This window comes from Sylvia atricapilla, chromosome 5 (genome assembly GCF_009819655.1).
Source record: "Sylvia atricapilla isolate bSylAtr1 chromosome 5, bSylAtr1.pri, whole genome shotgun sequence".
NCBI lineage: Eukaryota > Metazoa > Chordata > Aves > Passeriformes > Sylviidae > Sylvia > Sylvia atricapilla.
Window position 1 is genome coordinate 71,499,718 of NC_089144.1, and position 20,157 is coordinate 71,519,874.

The 20,157-nt window shown below is 46.2% G+C and overlaps 1 protein-coding gene across 4 annotated transcripts in view; it reads left to right on the top strand.

Annotated features, from left to right (window-relative positions):
- The first annotated feature begins 468 nt into the window (after positions 1-468).
- WASHC1 (WASH complex subunit 1) overlaps positions 469-20,157 on the top strand; it is a 41,122-nt gene continuing 21,433 nt past the window's right edge. Inside the window, exons 1-3 of one of the 4 annotated variants that reach the window (XM_066320127.1) lie at positions 672-729; positions 9,904-9,947; positions 14,080-14,233. In XM_066320127.1, coding sequence (XP_066176224.1) covers positions 14,085-14,233 — 149 coding nt within the window. In that variant the 5' untranslated portion in view covers positions 672-729; positions 9,904-9,947; positions 14,080-14,084. Of the gene's footprint in view, positions 492-611; positions 730-9,903; positions 9,948-14,054; positions 14,234-20,157 lie in introns of those variants that run through there. The other 3 variants (XM_066320128.1, XM_066320129.1, XM_066320126.1) reach the window with 3 other exon arrangements.

Sequence of the window (20,157 nt, forward strand, 5' to 3'; positions counted from 1 at the left end):
CTGGAGCGGAAGCCCTGTGAGGAGCAGCTGAGGCCACTTGGTGTGTCCAGCCTGGAGGAGACTGAGGGCAGACCTCACAGTGATATTCAGCTTCCCTGAGAGGGGAAGAGGGAGGCAGGCACTGATCTGTTTGAGGTGACAGTGCCAGGAGCCGAGGGAAGGGCCTGGAGCTGTGCCAGGGCAGCTTTAGGTCGGGTATCAGGGAAAGGCTTTTCCCCCAGAGGGTGGCTGGGCTCTGAACAGCTCCCCAGGGCAGCGGGCACAGCAGCAGCCGGCAGAGCTCCAGGGGCGTTTGGACAAGGCTCTGGGGCACACGGGGTGGCTCGGGGCTGCCCTGGGCAGGGCCAGGAGCTGCACTCGGTGACCCCTGGGCGCCCTCCCCTCCATCCGTCACTTCCTCTCGGGCGGCGGCCCCGGGGGCGCCCCGGCCTGGCGGAAGTGACGTGCTCGTGAGGGCGGAAGCGGCGCGGGGGCGGGGCCGCGGGCGGCAGGTGAGGGGCGCGCGGCGCTGCGGGGAGCGCGCGCGGGGGCGGGGCCGAGCCCGGCCGAGCCGAGCCGAGCCCGGCCGAGCCGAGCCGAGCCGGGCCGAGCCGAGCCGAGCCGAGCCGAGCCGAGCCCAGCCGAGCCCAGCCCAGCCCGGGCCCCTCAGAGCCCCGGCGTGTGGGCCGCGGCTGGCGGTGCCGGGAGCAGCTCCGGGGCCGGCTCCGGAGAGCAGCAGCCGCGGCTCCGGTGGGTACCCTCCCGCCGGGCCCGGGCGCGGCCTCCGCGGCCTGTGACGCCCGGGGGGCACAGGCGCTGCCCGTCGGGAGCCCCGGCAGCTGTGAGGCGGGAGAGCTTAGCAGCGCGTGTGAGGGAGGGGCAGCAGGGGTGGAAAATGGTTCGATGCACTTCTTACCCTGGGCGCATTAGGAAAAGCGTTGCCCGCAGGTCGAGGGATGTGATCCTGCCCCTCTGCCCAGTGTTGGTGAGGCCGCACCTGGAGTGCTGTGTCCGTTTCTGGACTCCACAGAGCGTGTGACTCATGGAGTTCCAGCAGAGAGCGACTAAGTTTTTGGGTTAAACCCTAAAGCTTTGGGGTTTAACCCTCCAGATTAAGGGTCTGGAGCATCTCTCTTGTGAGTGATTTGTTAAAAAAATAAGGATATTGATCTAATACCAATATCCAACTATGACGGACAAAGACTCTCTAACAGTTTGAAGTTAGAAAGTGTATGTTTATTACGACGCCGGGCAGCGTGCGGGATAGCTCCCAAATACACACACGCAATTTACAGATGATCACAGGGTCTTTTTATGTACAAAAGTGTTGAATACCCAAACCACAAATGCATATTCATGACTCTGGTCCATCCCATTCCCCGCTTCGTATGGTAATTAGCCAAAAAGCAATTAAGCATGCGTAGTTTGTTCTTTGAAATGGGTCGGTGGTCCTTTTTAGGGGGTGGGGTCTCAAAATGATGAAGTAAGATGCGTCTTCCTCGCTCTGCCTTTTTAACCTTTTAGTGTTGGTGACACCTGGATCCTGTTTTCTCAAGACTATCCGATTTATGATCACATTGTGTTCTTGGGGTCTGTTGATTAAGTTGACAGGTCTCCTGATTTATCGGTTCCTTAAATCCGGCTTCTGTTAAAAAAAGAAGTTTACCTCAGCAATGTCTAGTTAGTAAAAGGGGAGTCTACGTGCTCTTCAAAATGTAAAGGGAAGTCTACATCAGCAAGTCCACGTCTACTTTAACTAAAGTCCTTAATTCTTTAAAATTAATATCTCATGAGGGCAGGCTGAGGGAGCTGGGTCTGTTCAGCCTCAAAATAAGTTTTCCCAGACAAGTTGTGGAGCCTCCCTCATTGTACATTAAAGGACCATTTGGGTGTGGTCCTGTGCTGGGTGCTCTGGGAGGACTCTGCTTGAGCAAGGGGCTGGACCAGATGACCCACTGAGGTCCTTTCCAGCCTGAGCCATTCTGTCATTGTTATGTGGTGCTTCAGTGCTGGGCCATGACATGAATTGGGAGATCTGCCAGGCAGGCACGGACATAAGTTTTGAGAAATTGTTTCTGATCCTGAAATGGAGAAGCATTCAAATTCAAATAGAATCCTCCAGTTGGCGATGACACACAGGACTCCTGAGCTCCACACGGTCTTTCAGGGAATAGCAAGGGAAATGCCTCTTTTCAGTGTAGAGCAGGTACCCTGTGGGGACAGATGGGAGGTGCTGCAGCCTGAAGGGAGGAACAAAAAGGAGAGAAGGAGGCGTCAGAGAGAGACACAGGACTCTGTGTTGTGCATTATGTGATTTTTGCTCAGAAAGTTGGCTGACGGCTTGTGATGGGGTTTGGATGTTTTGTACTATTCCAAGTAGACTCCCAGGCCAGTAGTAGTGCTGGTTGTAATAATTTGTAAAACAAAACCCTATTGTCAGTGTTTGCAAGTGAACCCAAGTGCTGATATAATTGCAGTGATTGTAATAATCTTTCTCTATGTTTGAAATAAAGAATGAGCTGGCCAGCAGTAAGAAGACCACAGGACTACTAGACCTAGCTGTGCACATGAAGAAAGGATGCTGATGGATGTGAATTCATGTCCAGCAGTGATGGTCATTGATAGTATTTATTTTGGTAATCAACAAGAAATCCTGTGATAAGGTTTCCCCCCTCCTTTCTGTTTATTTGTTTGTGGGGGTTTTGTGTTTTGGTGGGATTTTGTTGGGGTTTGGGGGGGGCGTGTTGTTAGTTTGGGGTTTTCGTTTGGTTCGGTTTTGGAGTGTTTTCAGTTTGTTTGTGGTTTTTTGGTTATTAGATGTGGCTCAGATATGGAATGGTTGAATAGCACCTGGATTTTCCCAAACACCTCTTTGCAAAGAGGAGGCTCTTTATCCCTGTGCAGAGGAGACTAATTCTTGACTCTGTCCAAGTCACAGAGCCTTCCTGGAGCAGTGAAAGGAAGCAGAGCAGAGAGTGTTGCTCTTGCCAGAGGCAAGGCCCAGAAGTAAAGTGGCTTTGGCGTGTCCTTGTAGTGGCTTTTCTGCATGATGGTTTTCTGGGAATCAGAGGTGCTCTAGTCAACTGTCCCTTGCTTAGACTTTATTTTAGGAAGGCTGGCTGATAAATTCTCCTGATATTTCGTTATGTTTGTCTTGTCTGAGTAGTAAAGATGGGATGTAGAGGCTGCCTGATATATCTCTCTATTCCTGGGGTGCTTTGAATGGGGGAGAAACAGCCACACCTCCAGAGCCCTGAGGCACTCCCAGAGCAGCACAGGCTGCTATTTTTAGCGTCTGTCCTTCTGTCACTCCAGATATTTAAACTGAGTTTTAAATCTCCATTCCTTCAGATACAAAGTGCTGTTCTCTTCTCTCAGCTCAGGAGATCATGGGCCAGAAAATTTACTGCAGATAATTCCTGGGAACTACTCAACAATCTGACTTCTTGGTAATACCAGGTGATTGTGGTCACGTCAAGCTCAGCTTGGGGGGTGAAAGGGAACGGTAGAAATTGAGGGCTGGGGAAAAATAGTATTGAAGTAATCCTGAGAGCATGGCAGGTTTTTTTTTTATATAACTTTTTTTTTTTAGGTTAAAGGTAACGTGCAGAGGAAGAAGAGGATTATGTCTGAAATTCTTACGTTTCCCATGGCTGTGGTGTAAGAGATTGAAGGGAATGATTTTTATCACTCAGAAAAGCAATTTCTGTAGCTAATCAGCTCTGCTTAGGCCCCTTCAGAAGATAACATTTCCCAGAAAATAGTCCATCCAGGTGTCATTTATTTGACCCAGCTCCTGTCAGTCAGGCCATTCTGTAGGGATATTCCTTCTAGCAAATGTGAACAGACTTGAAGACATTCCTTATTGAGTGAGTTCCCCTCCTGTCATCTTCTAGAAATGCAAACATTGCCTTTGCTTTTGAATGCATAAACCAGGCAGGAACTGATCTGGTTGCTGGATTGATTCGGTTGTTTCCTTAACTGAATGTCTAAGGCTTTGTTGTAATATGGCATGTGGACCCTGGGGGCTGTAAAACTCCAGAACTTTGGAGCAGAGGGTACTGAATGTGGAGATGCAAGCCAGGACATTGCAAGTTATGATTTGTGACAGTGAGATGTGGCAGTGGTTAGATCTGCGGCTAGGGTCCCTCTACAGGAGGGTGGAGCTGATTTTGCATCAGAAAATTAGAGGGAAAAACCAGCTGGATTTTTTTTTTAACCTTTTTTCTTTCTTTGTGGTTTTTGTTTGTTTGTTGGTTTGGTTTGGTTTTTTGGGGGTGTTTTTTGGACATTCTGTGTTTCTGGAATTCTAGAAGTAATTATTGCTGTGGTCTGATAGTGAGAATGAGAAGCTCAAGACATTCTGCAGGAAGCTCTACGTCATCATTCTGGTTAGCCTGGTTTTGGCATTACATTGTTTAAGAGAACTTCCTGCAGAGAAATGGCTCTCCAGAGGACTTTGCATAGCCAGTGGCTTCTGTGTACTTCAGGCATACAAAACCAAAGTGCCCCCATTTAGGAAATCAAAGAGTGAGATGTGACTGAACGTTTGGGATTGAATTCTTAACTTTAGTTATGATGTCTGTATAGTAGGTGTAGCTAAGCTATTTGTTTAGGCTTCCTTTGTAATAAATAATTATAGGAAGAGAAGGCAGGCAATTAGCAGAGCGTTTGTGGTTGGTTGTATATGCTGCCCTGGAATCAGATCAATCCTTCATTACAGCATCTGATTGTCTCCATTACTGATGAGAGCCAAAGGTGGCAGTTGCAGGGGGGATTATCTGATTAACTTTAGAAATCAACATCTGTCTGTCAAAATGAGCTTTATGTATCCAGCTGGAGGAAATCAATTTCAGCCTGTGCTTAGAGAACAGAGCCTTCTCAGCAAGGTGAGGGAGGCTGTGTGTGTTTCACAAAGCAGCTCTGTGTTGAGGGGAAAGATTGTCCTGAAGACAGTAGCAGCTTAGGGGGAGTCCGTAGCTTATGGAGCTGGCAGGATTGAAGTGCACCTCCAAATTTGTTTGTCTCTACTTCTGAGATTCTCTTTAAAAAAATTACTGTAATAGCATTCTCTCTTCCGGAGAGTCAATATAATTTGTTGTATCTAATCCATCTTTAAGTGTCTGCTATTTTGCCAAAGACTTGCCACATGCTATTGTAAAGCTGGGCTCTGAGATCTCAAATTTTGATTATTTCTCTTAAGCCTAAGTGGAATGCAGAAGTATGTTACAGACCAGCAAATCTAAGTGGCTCTGAGTAGTTTTTAGGGTAAAAAGGAGTCACCAGATTTCACCTACATTAGCTGCCACACCTATATTAGCTGCCACTATTTCTTTCAAAGCAAAGTGTCTGAGCCGAAGGTTTTTTTAACAGGCTCTGGATTATTGAGGAGGTGCCTTAAGTGCTGGGCTCACACTTTCAAATGTGGATTTTTGACAGGCCGGTGCTTTTCTTCAGGTGCTCCTTCTGTCAGGCTTCTCAGTCCTCTACTGCTTCTGCAGGGCCATGGTGTGTTGTGAGGCTGACTCCTTTTGAAAAGGTTTTGGCTGACTCCTTTTGAAAAGGTAGTTCCATATCAATGAGCAGTTGTGGGAGCAGGAGATGCCCTCTAGGATTCATTTTCTACGTGGATTCTTCATTGCTGGTTTTCTTCTGAGGTAATGCTATACTACAAGGATAGGCTGAAAGATTGAGGTTGAGTAAGTGTCCTCTAAAGCTGGAGGAGCAGAAACACCTTTTACAGCTGTGGCTAAAGTAACTTTGTGATGTAGATTGGGCTGTGGTGGCCTCCTGCTGCTTAGAGGGAGAATGATGGCTTCTCAAGCTTTTCATTTTCCTGCACCTGTTGCCAGTTTCTGTGTCTGAGCAACTCCAGCTCCTCAGTTTAAATTCTTGATAGTGGGACAGAGTGAGACAGCTGAAATCTGGAGTAGTTTAGTTCCAGAAACAGCACTGGGAGGCAAAATCCCAGCCAATGCCAAGCACTTCAAAGATGGAGAAACCCCACTCTTGTCTAAAATAGCTACTAGAGGTCTTGAGACCAAAGCAGTAACATCTAGAATGGAGTTTGAGGGTGCTACTATAAGAGACATCTAGTAACATGAGCACCCTGGTGGAGTACAGCCTGCTACAGAGCCTAATTAGGGTCTTATTAATGCTTTCTTTCATCACTGCCTTCCAGCCTTTGGATGGTGATTAGACCTATTTATAGGGGCAGAGTTCCTTAATATTCAGCACTGTGTACTCTCTTACCAGTCAAATCAGTAGCATCTGCATCTTTGATTGCTGCTTAATAACACTGTAGAAGATGGTTAATTAAAACATATAAATAGACTTTTCATCCTCTTTAACTTACCAAAGTTGGATTAGCGTAGGGACTGTGGTGAGCCTCTCATCTCACTGCTGGAAATGCATCCTGCTCTCTTATCCAGTATAGTTACCTCTTATGTGCTCTGCTGAAGGACTAAATTTCATCCCCTCCCATGAATGTCAACACAGGGCAGAATGATTGGATGCTGCATAATAATAATAATAGGACTTGCATGTAGGCTCCTATGCTGCATTTGAGCAATTTCTAGCTGTTGTTTCGGTGTCTACATCTGTATGAATGTGTGTGCACACGCGGCCTTCTGCCCCTGAACAGGAAGGGCATAATGCAATGACATGTTGTCTTGGTTTGGGAAGACAGGTATCTGCCAGGGAAAGCTGGAGCTTCCCTTGGAATGGAGAATGTAAACCACCTCCACCACCCCCCACTTTTTTCCAATTATGATTTTTTCAGTTAAAAGCTTTTAGGCAAAAGATTTTGGAAATAGAAATAGTAGTTCTTTACTAGTATGTATAACAGAGCAAACAAACAAAACCCCCAACTACAGCGTTGATAACAAAAACAGAAACAAGAACTTCGAGGACTTTGCTTCACAAAAACCCAGGGCACTTTGGTCTCGGTGCCTCTGCTGGATCCTCAGGGCACCAAGCTGGGAACAGTGGAAAAGTCCCGGGCTGGTAGCTGGGATGGCAGGGTGTCCCGGCAGGGCAGGGCAGGGTGTCCCCAGCAGGGGCAGGGTGTCCCAGCAGGGCAGGGTGTCCCAGCAGGGCAGAGTGTCCCAGCAGGGCAGGGTGTCCCAGCAGGGCAGGGCAGGGTGTCCCAGCAGGGCAGGGTGTCCCCAGCAGGGGCAGGGTGTCCCAGCAGGGGCAGGGTGTCCCAGCAGGGCAGGGGCAGGGGCAGGGCAGGGTGTCCCGGCAGGGCAGGGTGTCCCCAGCAGGGGCAGGGTGTCCCAGCAGGGGCAGGGTGTCCCAGCAGGGCAGGGTGTCCCGGCAGGGGCAGGGTGTCCCAGCAGGGCAGGGCAGGGTGTCCCAGCAGGGCAGGGCAGGGTGTCCCCAGCAGGGCAGGGCAGGGTGTCCCAGCAGGGGCAGGGTGTCCCGGCAGGGGCAGGGTGTCCCAGCAGGGCAGGGCAGGGTGTCCCCAGCAGGGCAGGGCAGGGTGTCCCGGCAGGGGCAGGGTGTCCCAGCAGGGCAGGGCAGGGTGTCCCAGCAGGGCAGGGTGTCCCCAGCAGGGCAGGGCAGGGTGTCCCAGCAGGGCAGGGCAGGGTGTCCCAGCAGGGCAGGGTGTCCCGGCAGGGCAGGGTGTCCCGGCAGGGCAGGGTGTCCCAGCAGGGGCAGGGTGTCCCAGCAGGGCAGGGTGTTCCAGCAGGGCAGGGCAGGGTGTCCCAGCAGGGCAGGGGTGTCCCGGCAGGGGCAGGGTGTCCCCAGCAGGGCAGGGCAGGGTGTCCCAGCAGGGCAGGGCAGGGTGTCCCAGCAGGGCAGGGTGTCCCAGCAGGGCAGGGCAGGGTGTCCCCAGCAGGGCAGAGTGTCCCAGCAGGGCAGGGTGTCCCAGCAGGGGCAGGGTGTCCCAGCAGGGCAGGGCAGGGTGTCCCAGCAGGGCAGGGTGTCCCGGCAGGGGCAGGGCAGGGTGTCCCAGCAGGGCAGGGTGTCCCAGCAGGGGCAGGGTGTCCCAGCAGGGCAGGGCAGGGTGTCCCCAGCAGGGCAGAGTGTCCCAGCAGGGCAGGGTGTCCCAGCAGGGCAGGGTGTCCCAGCAGGGCAGGGTGTCCCAGCAGGGCAGGGCAGGGTGTCCCAGCAGGGCAGGGTGTCCCGGCAGGGGCAGGGCAGGGTGTCCCAGCAGGGCAGGGTGTCCCAGCAGGGGCAGGGTGTCCCGGCAGGGCAGGGTGTCCCAGCAGGGCAGAGGCAGAGTGTCCCAGCAGGGCAGGGCAGGGTGTCCCAGCAGGGGCAGGGTGTCCCAGCAGGGCAGAGTGTCCCAGCAGGGGCAGGGGGTGCAGGATCACTGTGTAGTGAGATGAGCAGCGCTGATGGAACCACAACGGCGGGACAGGGCTGGCCCAGCTCTCACAGGGTGGCAGAGAAGCTCAGAATTCCAGGGCAAGCAGATGATGGCAGATTTCCCAGGACTGCACTCCACCAGAGACAGTGAACTCCTCCAGCAGGAGCACCAGCCCAGCCGTGCTTTCTCCCCCAGCGCTGAAAACCAGAGTCCCAAGCCGCCTGAAGCTCTGTCCTTTACCTGCCTCAAACCCCCACTTCCCTCTGAGCTTCGACCACCCCTTTGTTAAATACTCTTAAGTACGACATTTAGTCTCCTTGGGAACTTATGGGGAAAAAATTCTTTAGCATAAAAAGGAACAAAACCTAACCCCCAACACATGTTTGACTCTTCAAATCTCTGTTTTACATACAGCTTTCTGTTTTTGCAGCTGGTAAACTCATAGGAGTGTGCTTTATCTGTAGAGGGCGAGGTGTTGTAATTAAGTTTTTTATATTATTCTTATTTTTTCCTTGGAGGATTTAATTCTGAAATTTTGTTGGGATAGTCTCTAGGCAAGCCTCCAGAACAATGAAGGTATGACTTGAACATGCTAGCAGATTTGACCATGGGAAAATGTTTGTTCAGGTAAACACGGTAGAAAGTATTGTGTGTAAGAAATTACTCCCAGGAAGGAATTTTGGGTGACTTGTAATGGTTAACCAAGTTGTAGATGTGACTTTCCTCCGTCAGAGGAGACAGGACGTTCTGGTAAGCTATGCCCAGAGCCTGTCTACTCCATCATCAAGTGTGTTTGATCTTAACCTGTGGTTCATTTCTGCCTTGGTCTGTTCCTACTTCACAACCATACTGGTGGTGTTGGGGTAGTGGGGTGTGGTGAGAGATGTGCAGGCGTGTGTTTTATTGCATATTGCTGATCCCTATATCTTTACAGGTGGCTACAAGACACTGATCTTTTATTAGGATCCTACAAAAGACAGACATAGGCTTAGAGATAGCCTGTCACTTCTTTTTGGAGATGTTACTGCCTGTGGGATTTAAAGGCCTCTAGTTCTTGCTGCCTTTCCAGAAGCAACAGCACAGTAATTGCTGAAGCAGCCATTGTAGCTTTGAAGTATATGCACTGATTTTTTTCAAAGTATTTAATCCCTCTTCTCCCCTGAGCCTGATCTTTTTAGTTCGTTGAAACATGTTAAGGAAGCAAGTATTGTTGATGGATTGCCTTATTCTCCCTTTATTTCCACAGCAAAGTACATGTCTGGTAAGTGCTTGTATATAGCTTTACATTCTGCCTATGTTAAGGGCAGCCAAGCTATTTTTTTAGTATTGCCTTTGCTTATGTTCCTTTGAAAAAACTAGGATATTTTAAGGTTGTGGGGTTGTTTTATTTTTAGATAATAATTCCAATGGTCAATCCTCCATAGAGCAGTATTTTCTAAACAACTTAGGGAATACTTGCTTCTTTTCAAAATCTGTTTGCTTTGTAGGAACTTTCTTTGGGCTTGCCTTAACATAAGTTTTATTCTTATGAGAGAGGTGAACAAAGCAGGTGGAGTGTTTCTCTGCCTCTGAATCCAGAGCAGTGAATTGTATACTTCCTTTTCCAGGGGCAGAGCTCCACGTGTCCCTCAGAGTATTAGACTTGGCTGTGGTGAGTGAAGCCCAGCTGTTGGTTCCAAATGCCTAAAAACCCTGTAGTGCTCAGCCTGTATTTGTCCTGGTTTACCTCTTTTGGGAAGGCAAGACAGTCTGGTGAGGATTGATTGCGTTTCCCACTCCTGCTGTTTCTCTCAGCTTTTGCCAGTGTAAGTGTTGGAACTGAGAGGGAAAGAGGAATAGGCACCAGCCCTGAGAAGCTTTAGGCCAGCTTGCCTGAGGTGAAAGGCACAGACAGCTTAAGGCAAAAGTACAAATCTGAGCAGTCAGTAGCTCTAGTCAGAACTTCCAAATCAGGACATAGCACTTGGAAGCAGGTGGTGCAGTGAGAAAACAACCTTTTTCTCTTTGTTTTCACTTTAATAAGGTAAATGAGGTTATTATATAACACCAGAGCATATTTGTCTTCGTCATGAAAGTTGACATAGAAAAAATGATTGAATAAAAAATGACTGAAGCCCTCAGATGCTGCAGCTCTTTTCCAGAGCCTCTTTGATCACAAAAGCTCTGTGTTGCTGTTTCTTCTGCTTTGTATGACCCGTTGGTGATCACACCACTAGTGATTAAATCTCTTGGGTGATCTCACATCGTTTTTGTGACTCATGCTTTCTTTGGGCACGTGTGTCCATTTCACACTGTAGCATCAGAGTATTTCATGCCAGCCATCATAGTTTCAGCATGCTCTACTCCTGCAGGAACATACCTGCAGATTCTGGAGTGATACTTGGACCGGTTTGTTTTCTAGAAGTCCCTTCTGTATGTAAGATATAAGCAGTTTATTTGCACTTTTACTGCTCATGTTACATGAAGGCTTGGCACCCATTGGATAGGGTAGAAGAGTTGACATATTTTAACATGCAGCACTCACTTTTTTTTTTTTTAATGCACTAATTCTGATAGTGGAGCATGGCAAGAGTATGTGCTGCTTCCTTCTCAATGCACTGGAGTTTGAGATAAAGGAAGAGTCAGTCTTACTGAGTGATGTTCAGTCTTTGCTTTCCTTCCTGGCTTCTGCAGGGAATATTTTGAATTTTCCCTTCTAAAATATTCCTTATTCCTGTTATGTGAAGCAATCCTCCTTTTATTCTAACCAGGTGGTGAGGCCCTTACTCAAATTGTTTGTAAAGCTGCCTTATTTCTCCAATTATTTTGGTCCTAAGAGGTTAACAAATAGCAGCTGTAGCATGGTATTTTGCACAAATCTAGTAATTTAGGTTTTGCTGTTTTCCTTCCTCCTTGCTATAGACCTCCAACTTGTTCTCTTGCACAGAAAGAATTGTCTCTTGTTAAATGTCTCTGGCAGTCATTGAGTCTGCCATATTTCTCTGCTGTGTTGTTTTGGGTTTTTTTTTAGGAAAGGTAAGAATCTGAAGCTCATTTGAGAGTCTTTACTGAGAACCTGTGAAGGTGACATTTACTGACAGACAAATTGTGATGCTGTGAGCAGGAGCAACCAGGAATTTCCCTGCTTTGCCCAGTACTGGGTGCTCCTCTCTTTGCAAGGAGCAGTGGGGACCTGAAGGGAAGTCTATAGCTTCTGACTGCATGGAAAGAAATGGTTTGGGAGCAGCTAAAGGAGCGCTGCTCTGTCAGTTAGCAGCTGAACTGAGTTTGGTTTTAGAAAGGACACTAGGAGAATTAGGATTGGTGAGAGTCTGAGAGATCTTATTGGGACTATATAATCTCATCTGGCCTCAAAAGATGAAAATCTTGGCTTTCTCAGGACTAGCTTTACACAGGAATGGTTTTGATAATGAAACAAGTTTCAGAAGTTTCCTTCTTGCCCCTGCTTCCCACTATGCTTCATGACTGGACAGCTGTTAGTCTGGCTGTGGTATAATTACAGCTGTTTATCTGACTGCGGTAAATTGGGTCATTGAACTGATTTGAGTTAAAAATAGGCATCTCAAACATCAGCAGCACTGACCTGACCAGTGGCAGGGAGGATTATAAACTCCTTTTGCTGCTGGGGCCACAGTAACTCATAACCACGTCCTTGCTGTGTTATTTGGTTTACTTACGTGTTATCGGCTTTATTGCATGGTGGCAGTCAAATAGTAGGTCTGAAAGGAAAAGTATTGAAGCTTGATTGTGGTCAGCAGATCAAACACTGCTGTGTCAGAATTAGCTATACTCCACTCAGATTAACTTGTATGTTTTACAGCTCTAAATAGTAATTTCCTGTAGGCAGAGCAGGCCCAGTCAAGAAGACTAATCAGTGTGCATACATTGCTGCTAAAGAGTGCAGATACAGAGTCTGGCTGCCAGTGATGCATGAAATGAAACACAATGGGTCTAGGCTTCCTAGACTGGCAGCAGAGCCAGCTTTCAAATGGCTGAGCTTGATCTTGCAAATTTTTTAACTGTGGAAAGGCTTCTATGTGCCCTTTCATCTTATATGGTTCATTATGAAACACCTCCACCAAAAAAAAAATGAAAACAGCTCAGCAAACCCCATATCCCGAAAGAATACCCTTAAATAACAGATAACAGCCACATCACATTTACAGAAAGCCTTTCCTGCCCTACTGTGGTGTCATCTTAAAGGGAAAATTTTGGAGAGAGTGGATGGTGTTTCTTAAATATACAGAAATGGCTGCAGGCAAGTCTAAACTGTTATCTCTTCATTTTGTGAAGCAAGATGGGGAATTGAAAAAATGTGTGAAGGCCCCTCTAATTTTTACATATTAAACATTTTTTATGTTATGACTATTTCTCTTCAGGTTCCTCATTTGTGAATTTCTCCAGTATGGACTGTGTTTCTACATTATTCTCAGCTTGCACTGCTATAGAGCCAGGAATGCACGTTGCACACAGCACTGCTCTCTGAACTAGCTCCTGCAGACTTCCAAGTACCACAGAGGGAATGTGGTGCATCCTGAGATATCCCTGTCTGTTTCTGCTACCTTGGTTTTTTCATCCTCCTTTGTTTTGCTTCTCCTCAGCTTAATGGATATGTTCTTACACAGATGTACTCAGCTCTGTCTGATGAAACCCATGGTTTACCAGTGGTAAACCGTGTGGTTTTTACAGCCTGAATGAGAGGAGACATGGACAAAACAAGTTTGAATGGAGTTGTGTAGACCTAGCAGTAGAGTTTGGGTTAGAAAACTGTATGGATACTCTACTCTGTTCATTCTTCAGAATGTCCTCACAGTAATGTATTTGTGAGTTTGCAATTTCTAATGTGCTCAGAGAAATAGATTTTTTTTCTCTTTATATTCTTCTGAGTCCCAGGAACTTTTTAGTTATTTTTATGAGTAAAGACATGGGAGGCAAACTTTCTGGGAATTGCTGAGGGAGAGGTGAGCAAGGCTTAAGATGGAAACATGCATGATGGGTGACCTCCTGGCTGAGCTATAGAGCAGTGATACTGGCCCAGCTGCTTCCAAAAGTGTGCATACAGCTCTAGTGTGTGGCGCACAGCTATGTGGCATACGACCGAAACATTTCAGTGACTGGTCAGGCTTGAGATATGAAAGGATTCTAAAATAAGGAGGCTTATTTCAAGATAGTTACTAAGGAAAAATCCAGTCACCAGAAGCAACAAACAGCTCCTGGGAGTCTCAGAATGGAAGAACTCTCATTAACCTACTTGGAGCAAAGGGGTGTGTGCCAGTGCATGCCTTGTAATTTCATGGCTTCTGTTCTTGGAAGAGCCTGATGGTGTGTTTCTTGGAGCAGAAGTGCAATACTAAATAATGCCTTTTGCTAATAGGGCTGAATGACCTGAAATACATCCACAAGGAATATGAGGAGAGAGGGGAGGGGACAGGGTGATTTCTGATGAGTCTTGTTGCCACTCTGAACTGACTTTGCTTCTAACTCTGGTCTTTGTTTTCAGCACAATATGAGCAGAGATTTGTTAAGTAGCATGCTTAAATAAAATTCTGGTTTCCAAGAACATTCAGATACACAAGAGATTCCCACCTCACTGTAGTGCTTTGAATGTATTAAAAGTCCAATATATCAGCCTTATTAGTTGTGCCTTTCTCCTCAGCTCACCCAATCTGTTGCAAATGCTTTCCTAAAAGAAGTAGTGGAGCAGAAAGTAGAAGTTTGTGAATAACTGCTGTGATAAAATGGCAATGTGCTTACTGTAATGACCTGTTTGTTCTTTCCCTTAGGTACAATGGCCACAGTAGCCCAGAAACACTTTCTAGAAGGGCAGACATACTCAGTGCCCCTGATCCAGCCGGACCTACGCAGGGAAGAGGCTGTGCAGCAGGTGGCAGATGCACTTCAGTATCTGCAAAAGGTGGCAGGTGATATCTTCAACAGGTAAAGTGCTCTCCTGGGGGGTTGGGTGCTTAGCATTCAGCATCACATAGCAGGGTGCTGTCATTAGGTTGCAGCAGCGAAAGGGCATTGTGTTGGTAAGCAAAGGAAGTTCAGAAAAGGGATGAAAAAGGACCAGATGCACTTGAATACGAGTTTATTAGATTCCAGTCTGTCAAAGTTAAGCATAATGAAATGGCTGCAGTTAGCCAGAGATTGTTGGTTATTAATTTTTTATTCAGTGGCAGACTTCCACAAATTGAATTACTGGTTCTGCTGCACTTATCCTTTATTCCTTCTTGCTTGTGTATTAAAAGGGAGACTTTGTTATCTAGGTTATCTTGAAGATGTGCCTTTTTGAGTCATTGTATTTGAAGCAGTGAAGTAAAAAATGTCTCTTTGCTCTGATCTCTGTGACATACAAACTGTTCTCTTTGGGCTTTTGGTGTTTCACACTTCCGTTTTTGTGTGTTGGAAGGGCCGAGTGCCCTGAGTGAGATTTGGTCTCTTGCCACAGTATCATAGTCCATCTCTTCGAGGATTTGGTCCAGATTTAGCACCTCTTGCTTATGATCATCTTTAGAATTGGATCTATAAGACTGTCTATATAGCAGATCAGAGAGATTCTTGTGTTTGTTTGCAAATGATGGTAAATAGGTCGATAACATGGTGCCTTTTTCTGTCCGGTGGCATCTTTCACATCTCAGTGCTCTGAGATGGTGTGTAGTATCACTGGGAACGAAGCAGATCAGCATTTATCTTCTCATAGTCTAATTAGTAAAAGCACGTGCTTTGATTTCAGCAGGTCCCATGACTATCTAGTTTAATTTATTATGGTGTGAATAGGGTCATGACATTCTGTCTTTTTTTTTGAGTTCTGGAAGGTTTTTTTAAGTTCTGTGGTTTCTGGTAGTGACACCTTGAAGGGTAGCCTCTGGAGAAAGAGCAGTCTCTAAGACTGAGGTCAGGTTATTGAGGGAAATTAAGGTTTTCCACTGAAACAGTCTTTGTTTGGGCAAGGGCTGTGTGTGGGTTGGATTAGGTGGAAGACAAGGTATACTTCATTTGTGCTCTTCAAAGTAGGGGAACACTTCATCATCTCAGGCTGGGAGAAGGCATTCTGGAGCTGCCATAAACACGTGGAAAGCACTTCTCAAATCTGGGCCTGGTTGGCAGTGCTGTCTCTCTCTGTGGGGTAAATGAAGCTCTTGATAATACAGGAGTTGCTCTTTCTCTGTCTCTGTTTTTCCCTGATTTGCCTCTCCCCTTTGCTGTCTAATACAGTACCCTGTAATTTCCCTAGGGAGACAAGCCTGCTGCTTTGTATGCAAGTCACTCCCAAGTACTGAGCAGTGACTGTGATGCTGTTCTCTCACTCTTTGGTGCACTCATGACTTTTAATTACCAATTTTCTCCAACAACAGAGGAGGCTTCATTGGCTTCTTTGTTTGCTTTGCCTTTCCACTGAGGTCTTGGCTCTCTGATATAATTAAGAGCGATTTAGTAATTATGCAGGCATCTGATTAGAAGTTCCATGACCTTGGTTGTTCCATGTCAATCAAGGGGCAAAACTTTCAAGGTGAGAACTTTGCCACTTAGTGAAGAGTGACCTTTTATCTTCCCTTCCCTGAGATAAGGCAGCTCTGCCTTCCATTTCCAGGAAGGAGCTGCCTTATCTGGGGAAGCTGACTGTTTTTGTGAAAAGAGCAGCTTGCAGTGTTAATTGAGAGGAAACTTGTTCACTGTGGGAGACTTGGCTGAGTGTGTCTAACTCGTTGCTTCAGTATTACAAAGATGCAGATGTTCTGAGGTTATTTTGTGGGAACCGGTGGATTGGTACAGTGCTTTTGAGAGTGGCAAGCCAATCTGTACTCTGTTGAAGGTGGAGTGAAAGTGTATCTTACTCTCTATGAAAAAAGGAATATTTCCACAGCCAGATCTTTGTTCCCATTTTAGCTGATCAGAGTTTCTGCTCAGAGTTGTTGCTGACATGACAATTGAGTGTGAATTCTTAAAATGAACATGTCGAGGTGACACAAGAAAGATACCTTTCCATTTAGGGAATTAAAAGAAAATACAGGGAGCTTTCCTTCTCTTCCTCCCTTTTTGGGCAATTTGGGAAATAACTCATGTGACAAGTGTCTGCCAACCTCTCTTCTTTCCAGTCATTCTCAAAGAAACTTCCTTGCTGTTACCTGTGGCAAGGTAGTTGGTGAATGACACTGCAGAGTTCATTAGTTCATGGACAGTCAAGGGATGTGCGAGAGCAAAACCACAGGTAAACTATGGCTGAGACCCAGAGCATCCCCACTGGGCCCAGCCTTGGAGCACAGGCCTGGACTGCAATCAGGAATCACTTAGAAAGAGTGGGATACACCAGCTCAGCATCCCTTTCCATCATATCCCTAACTCTCAGGGGCAGAGACCCACCTGACTTTTTTCACATGGGGAGCATCAAAGCTCTCAGCTTTGGCTGCTGGGCAATAGGTTGATGTCTTAGGCCAGTGCTGTCCAGCAGTGCCTTCCTCTGAGGAAGTCCTGTCCTCTGGGTGCTGGTATCAGTGCTATGACGAGACCAAGAGGCTGCGTGTCCTTCTTGAGTTTATGCTTTGAAGTAGTGGAAGTTTTAAGCTTGTGTGTGTTAATTGAATCCAAGTCAGTCATCTGTTGTGGAAGCTGCTGTAAAGATCAGATTTAGTGCCTGTGGTTACTGAGATATTAATACTGCTTAAAACATAAATGTTCTAACATAGCCAATCTGACATATTATCTATTTGAATTTAACTCCTGGGCTTTTAATGAAGGGTTTTTGATACTGGTCACAGGAGGTGGGGTGACCAATTTAAACCCTCAAGTAATGGTAGTCTTTCATCTATTATTTTTCTCATTACCAGTATTGGTAATGAGAAAAGATGGGAGCTTGTGTTGGAATTGTGCTTTGGAATGTTTTGCAGGAATGTTGTTGTGGTAAGTACTTGAAATAAAGTGATGAGTTTAGATATCCTGATATGCCCCCCTGGTTAGGTAGGCTTGTTCTTCAGGAATTCTCAGTTTCTGAGGAGTTTGTGTTGGCAGGAAATGTTAATAAATCCCTAATATTGTCCGTTTGTTATTCAAAAAGTGCTCACTTTTGAGTAATAGATGTGTAGAAAACTGCTTTTGCAATTTATGTCATGGACTGTTACAGTAGTAGAAAGAAATCAAATGCTTGCGATTGTTATCCAGGTCCTGGTTTCCTTTGCCTGTGATCCAACCCCAGGTTGTCCAGTGTACAAAATTTCCCATGCTTGTGCTTCTTTGTTTCAGTTTATGGAAGATTTTCTGGTTGTTTTGTTGGGGTTTTTTTTAGTCTTTATTTAGTGTCTTTTGCTTGTCTGGAATATTATTTTGCTAAACTGGTGTATCCTGTTTCCTCCCCAGTTGTATTCAAACTAATTTTATATTACATATTTGAAAAGGGCTTTAATATTAAGCAAAAGTTTAACTGAGAGCCACACTTCTGAAAACCGTAGCTGGAATACAAGCACTGTGAAAATGCTCTTGGGTGAGGAAGAAGTCTGGTAAGGCTGTGATAAGGAAGGTAAGGAGTACCTGGGTGGGCAGCAGAGCCTTAAGGGGTCTTTAGGACTGGAGCAGAGCTGAGATGTGAGTAGTTCTGAAATTGAAAATGCCAGCAAAATGTTAATCATGAAGTATATTTGGGTGTTTTAAGGCCCCCCTTGTTTTAAACTTACTACTGTGATTAGTCATTCTGAACAATAGTGGAAGTGGGGGACTAAATACATCAGTATATATGTATTTAATTTAGGAGGTCTGTGGAATGAAAACTTGCCAAGAAGGATCTTGCTGCAAGCTGTACTGTGCTCTTCGTTGTGCAATGGGGCTCTGGGATGCAGCTTGGAGCTTGGACACTGCACTGTGTTTGTTCCTCTGCTGGCTGCAAGGGTTGCATCTTTCTGAGAAGAGAGCTGTCCACTGTGATGGCTCACCATGCAGGTGAGTTCACACCAAGAGATGCACTGTAGGGCAAGGAATCAGTTTTTCTCTGGTTAATTTGAGAGTGTTGTGACTCTTGTTTAACAAGAAGATGCCTCCTGGCACTTTGAAGTCGTCCCAGAGGTCATCTGAAAGAGGATGCTAGGTCTAGTTTAGTTTCAGATATCTCTCTTGAGAGGCTGTAGGAGCAGTCCTTTGCTGCCAGGAAGATAAAGCAGAATCAGTGAGGTAAAGAGTGAGTGGAATGTCCTGAAGACATGAGGAAATGGAGTGTGAGGAAGACATTTTGCCAGCAAATTGTTATTGTAGATGTATGTCCAAATTAGGTTGTTGATGGGCATATTTTCCTTGTAAGTGTAGCACACACTTTGTAAGGCACCATTCATTTGTTACGGTTGCCATGATCCTGGAAGCTACCTTTGACAGCTCATGAAGATGCAGCCTTGGAGTGGTTCCTAGACTGTAGGAAGAAGACTTTAGGAGGTGACACAAGGATGTGATCAGCATGCTGGGAAGGTTGGGAGCAGCTGGCACTCGCAGGCATCCTACACCCCCAAAAAGAGGCAAAGGGAGTGGGACTGTACTCCAAGAGACCTGATCACAACCCTTTCTGGATGCTGCTAAAATCCTTAAGCTTAGGATCTTCTGGCATCTGATCCATGCGAAAATGCAGGAGAGGTGTTCTCTTACTTCTGGAATTAGTCTCAAGCCTGCTAAGCAGGCAGGAGGCACACAACAGTTTCAGACTTTAAGGAGCTCTTGAGAAGATTCTTTCTACTCTTACAGCAGTACTGGAATATCTTGTGGAAATAAGAGACAGTTTGCTTTAAAACAGATGGCATGTGCAACAGGAAAGGCAAACAGTAAGGAGAAACTAAGGTAATTTCAGTACATATGAATTGTTGATTTATTTTAGTTTGTGTTTTTTTTAACACTGACAGGGAAGTCTCTTGTTTGTACTTGGTTCCTTGTTGGAGAAAATTCAGTACTGAGTAGCAGCCTTCAAGGTCTTGTGAGCTAATTTTGTCTAGCCATACGTCTCTGTTAATTGAAAGGGTTTTGGCTAAGATATTAATAACTTCCCCATCCAGGGGGGATTCTTTTACCCTCAGTCCTTGACCACTGTGGCTGTGGCTATTACTCTCTGGAAACAGTCAAGGAGAAGTAAATCACAACAACAAATCCATGTGTGCCTAACAGCAGAAGTGTTCCCTTATTTCTGAGCTCACCCTTTTGGCAATATTGTTGGATTCTCCCACTTTTCTTGACACAACTGCCATGTTATTCTCTTATTACACAAAGTGATAGCTCTACCTTCTCAACCAGTTCAGACACTGGAGACTCACATGTGTTGGAGTAATTTTCTGTTCCTATGGATTACTTTCGCATACTCAGTCAGCCCTGGAGGAAGAGATTCAAACAAGTCATTTTGTTTTACAGGCATGACTTCCATTAGGGATCCAGCATGGAGAAAACTGTCTGGAAAATAACACTGAGTGGCTTGAAATGTGTATTACAGGCTCGCTCCTATGGGAGTGTGCACAGTGAGGGGAGAGTTGGGGGAGGAACATCAGTGCCAAAGGTCTGTTCTTCACACTTGACTGGTGCATTAAATTCCCTTTCCATGGTGCTTCTTTCTGACTTGCTGTGGTGCTGTCGGGCTTTGCAAATGGGGAAGGTTGTTAGGGTTTAGGTATAAATGCCACTGACAGCTGAGAGAGAGCAGTGCTTTTGGAGACAAGAGAGTTAATACCAAGAAGCAAGGAAGTTCATGGTCTCCACAGTGCAGTTCTCTCTGTTGTCCCAGTGACTGCGTAGTTTGAAAAGAAAGTGCTGTAATCACTCAGGAATGAGTGAGAAATGGTGGATGAGGTGTCATATAGAGTTGTTCTAATTTGTTGAAGCACACCCAAATTAGGTTGTTGATGAGC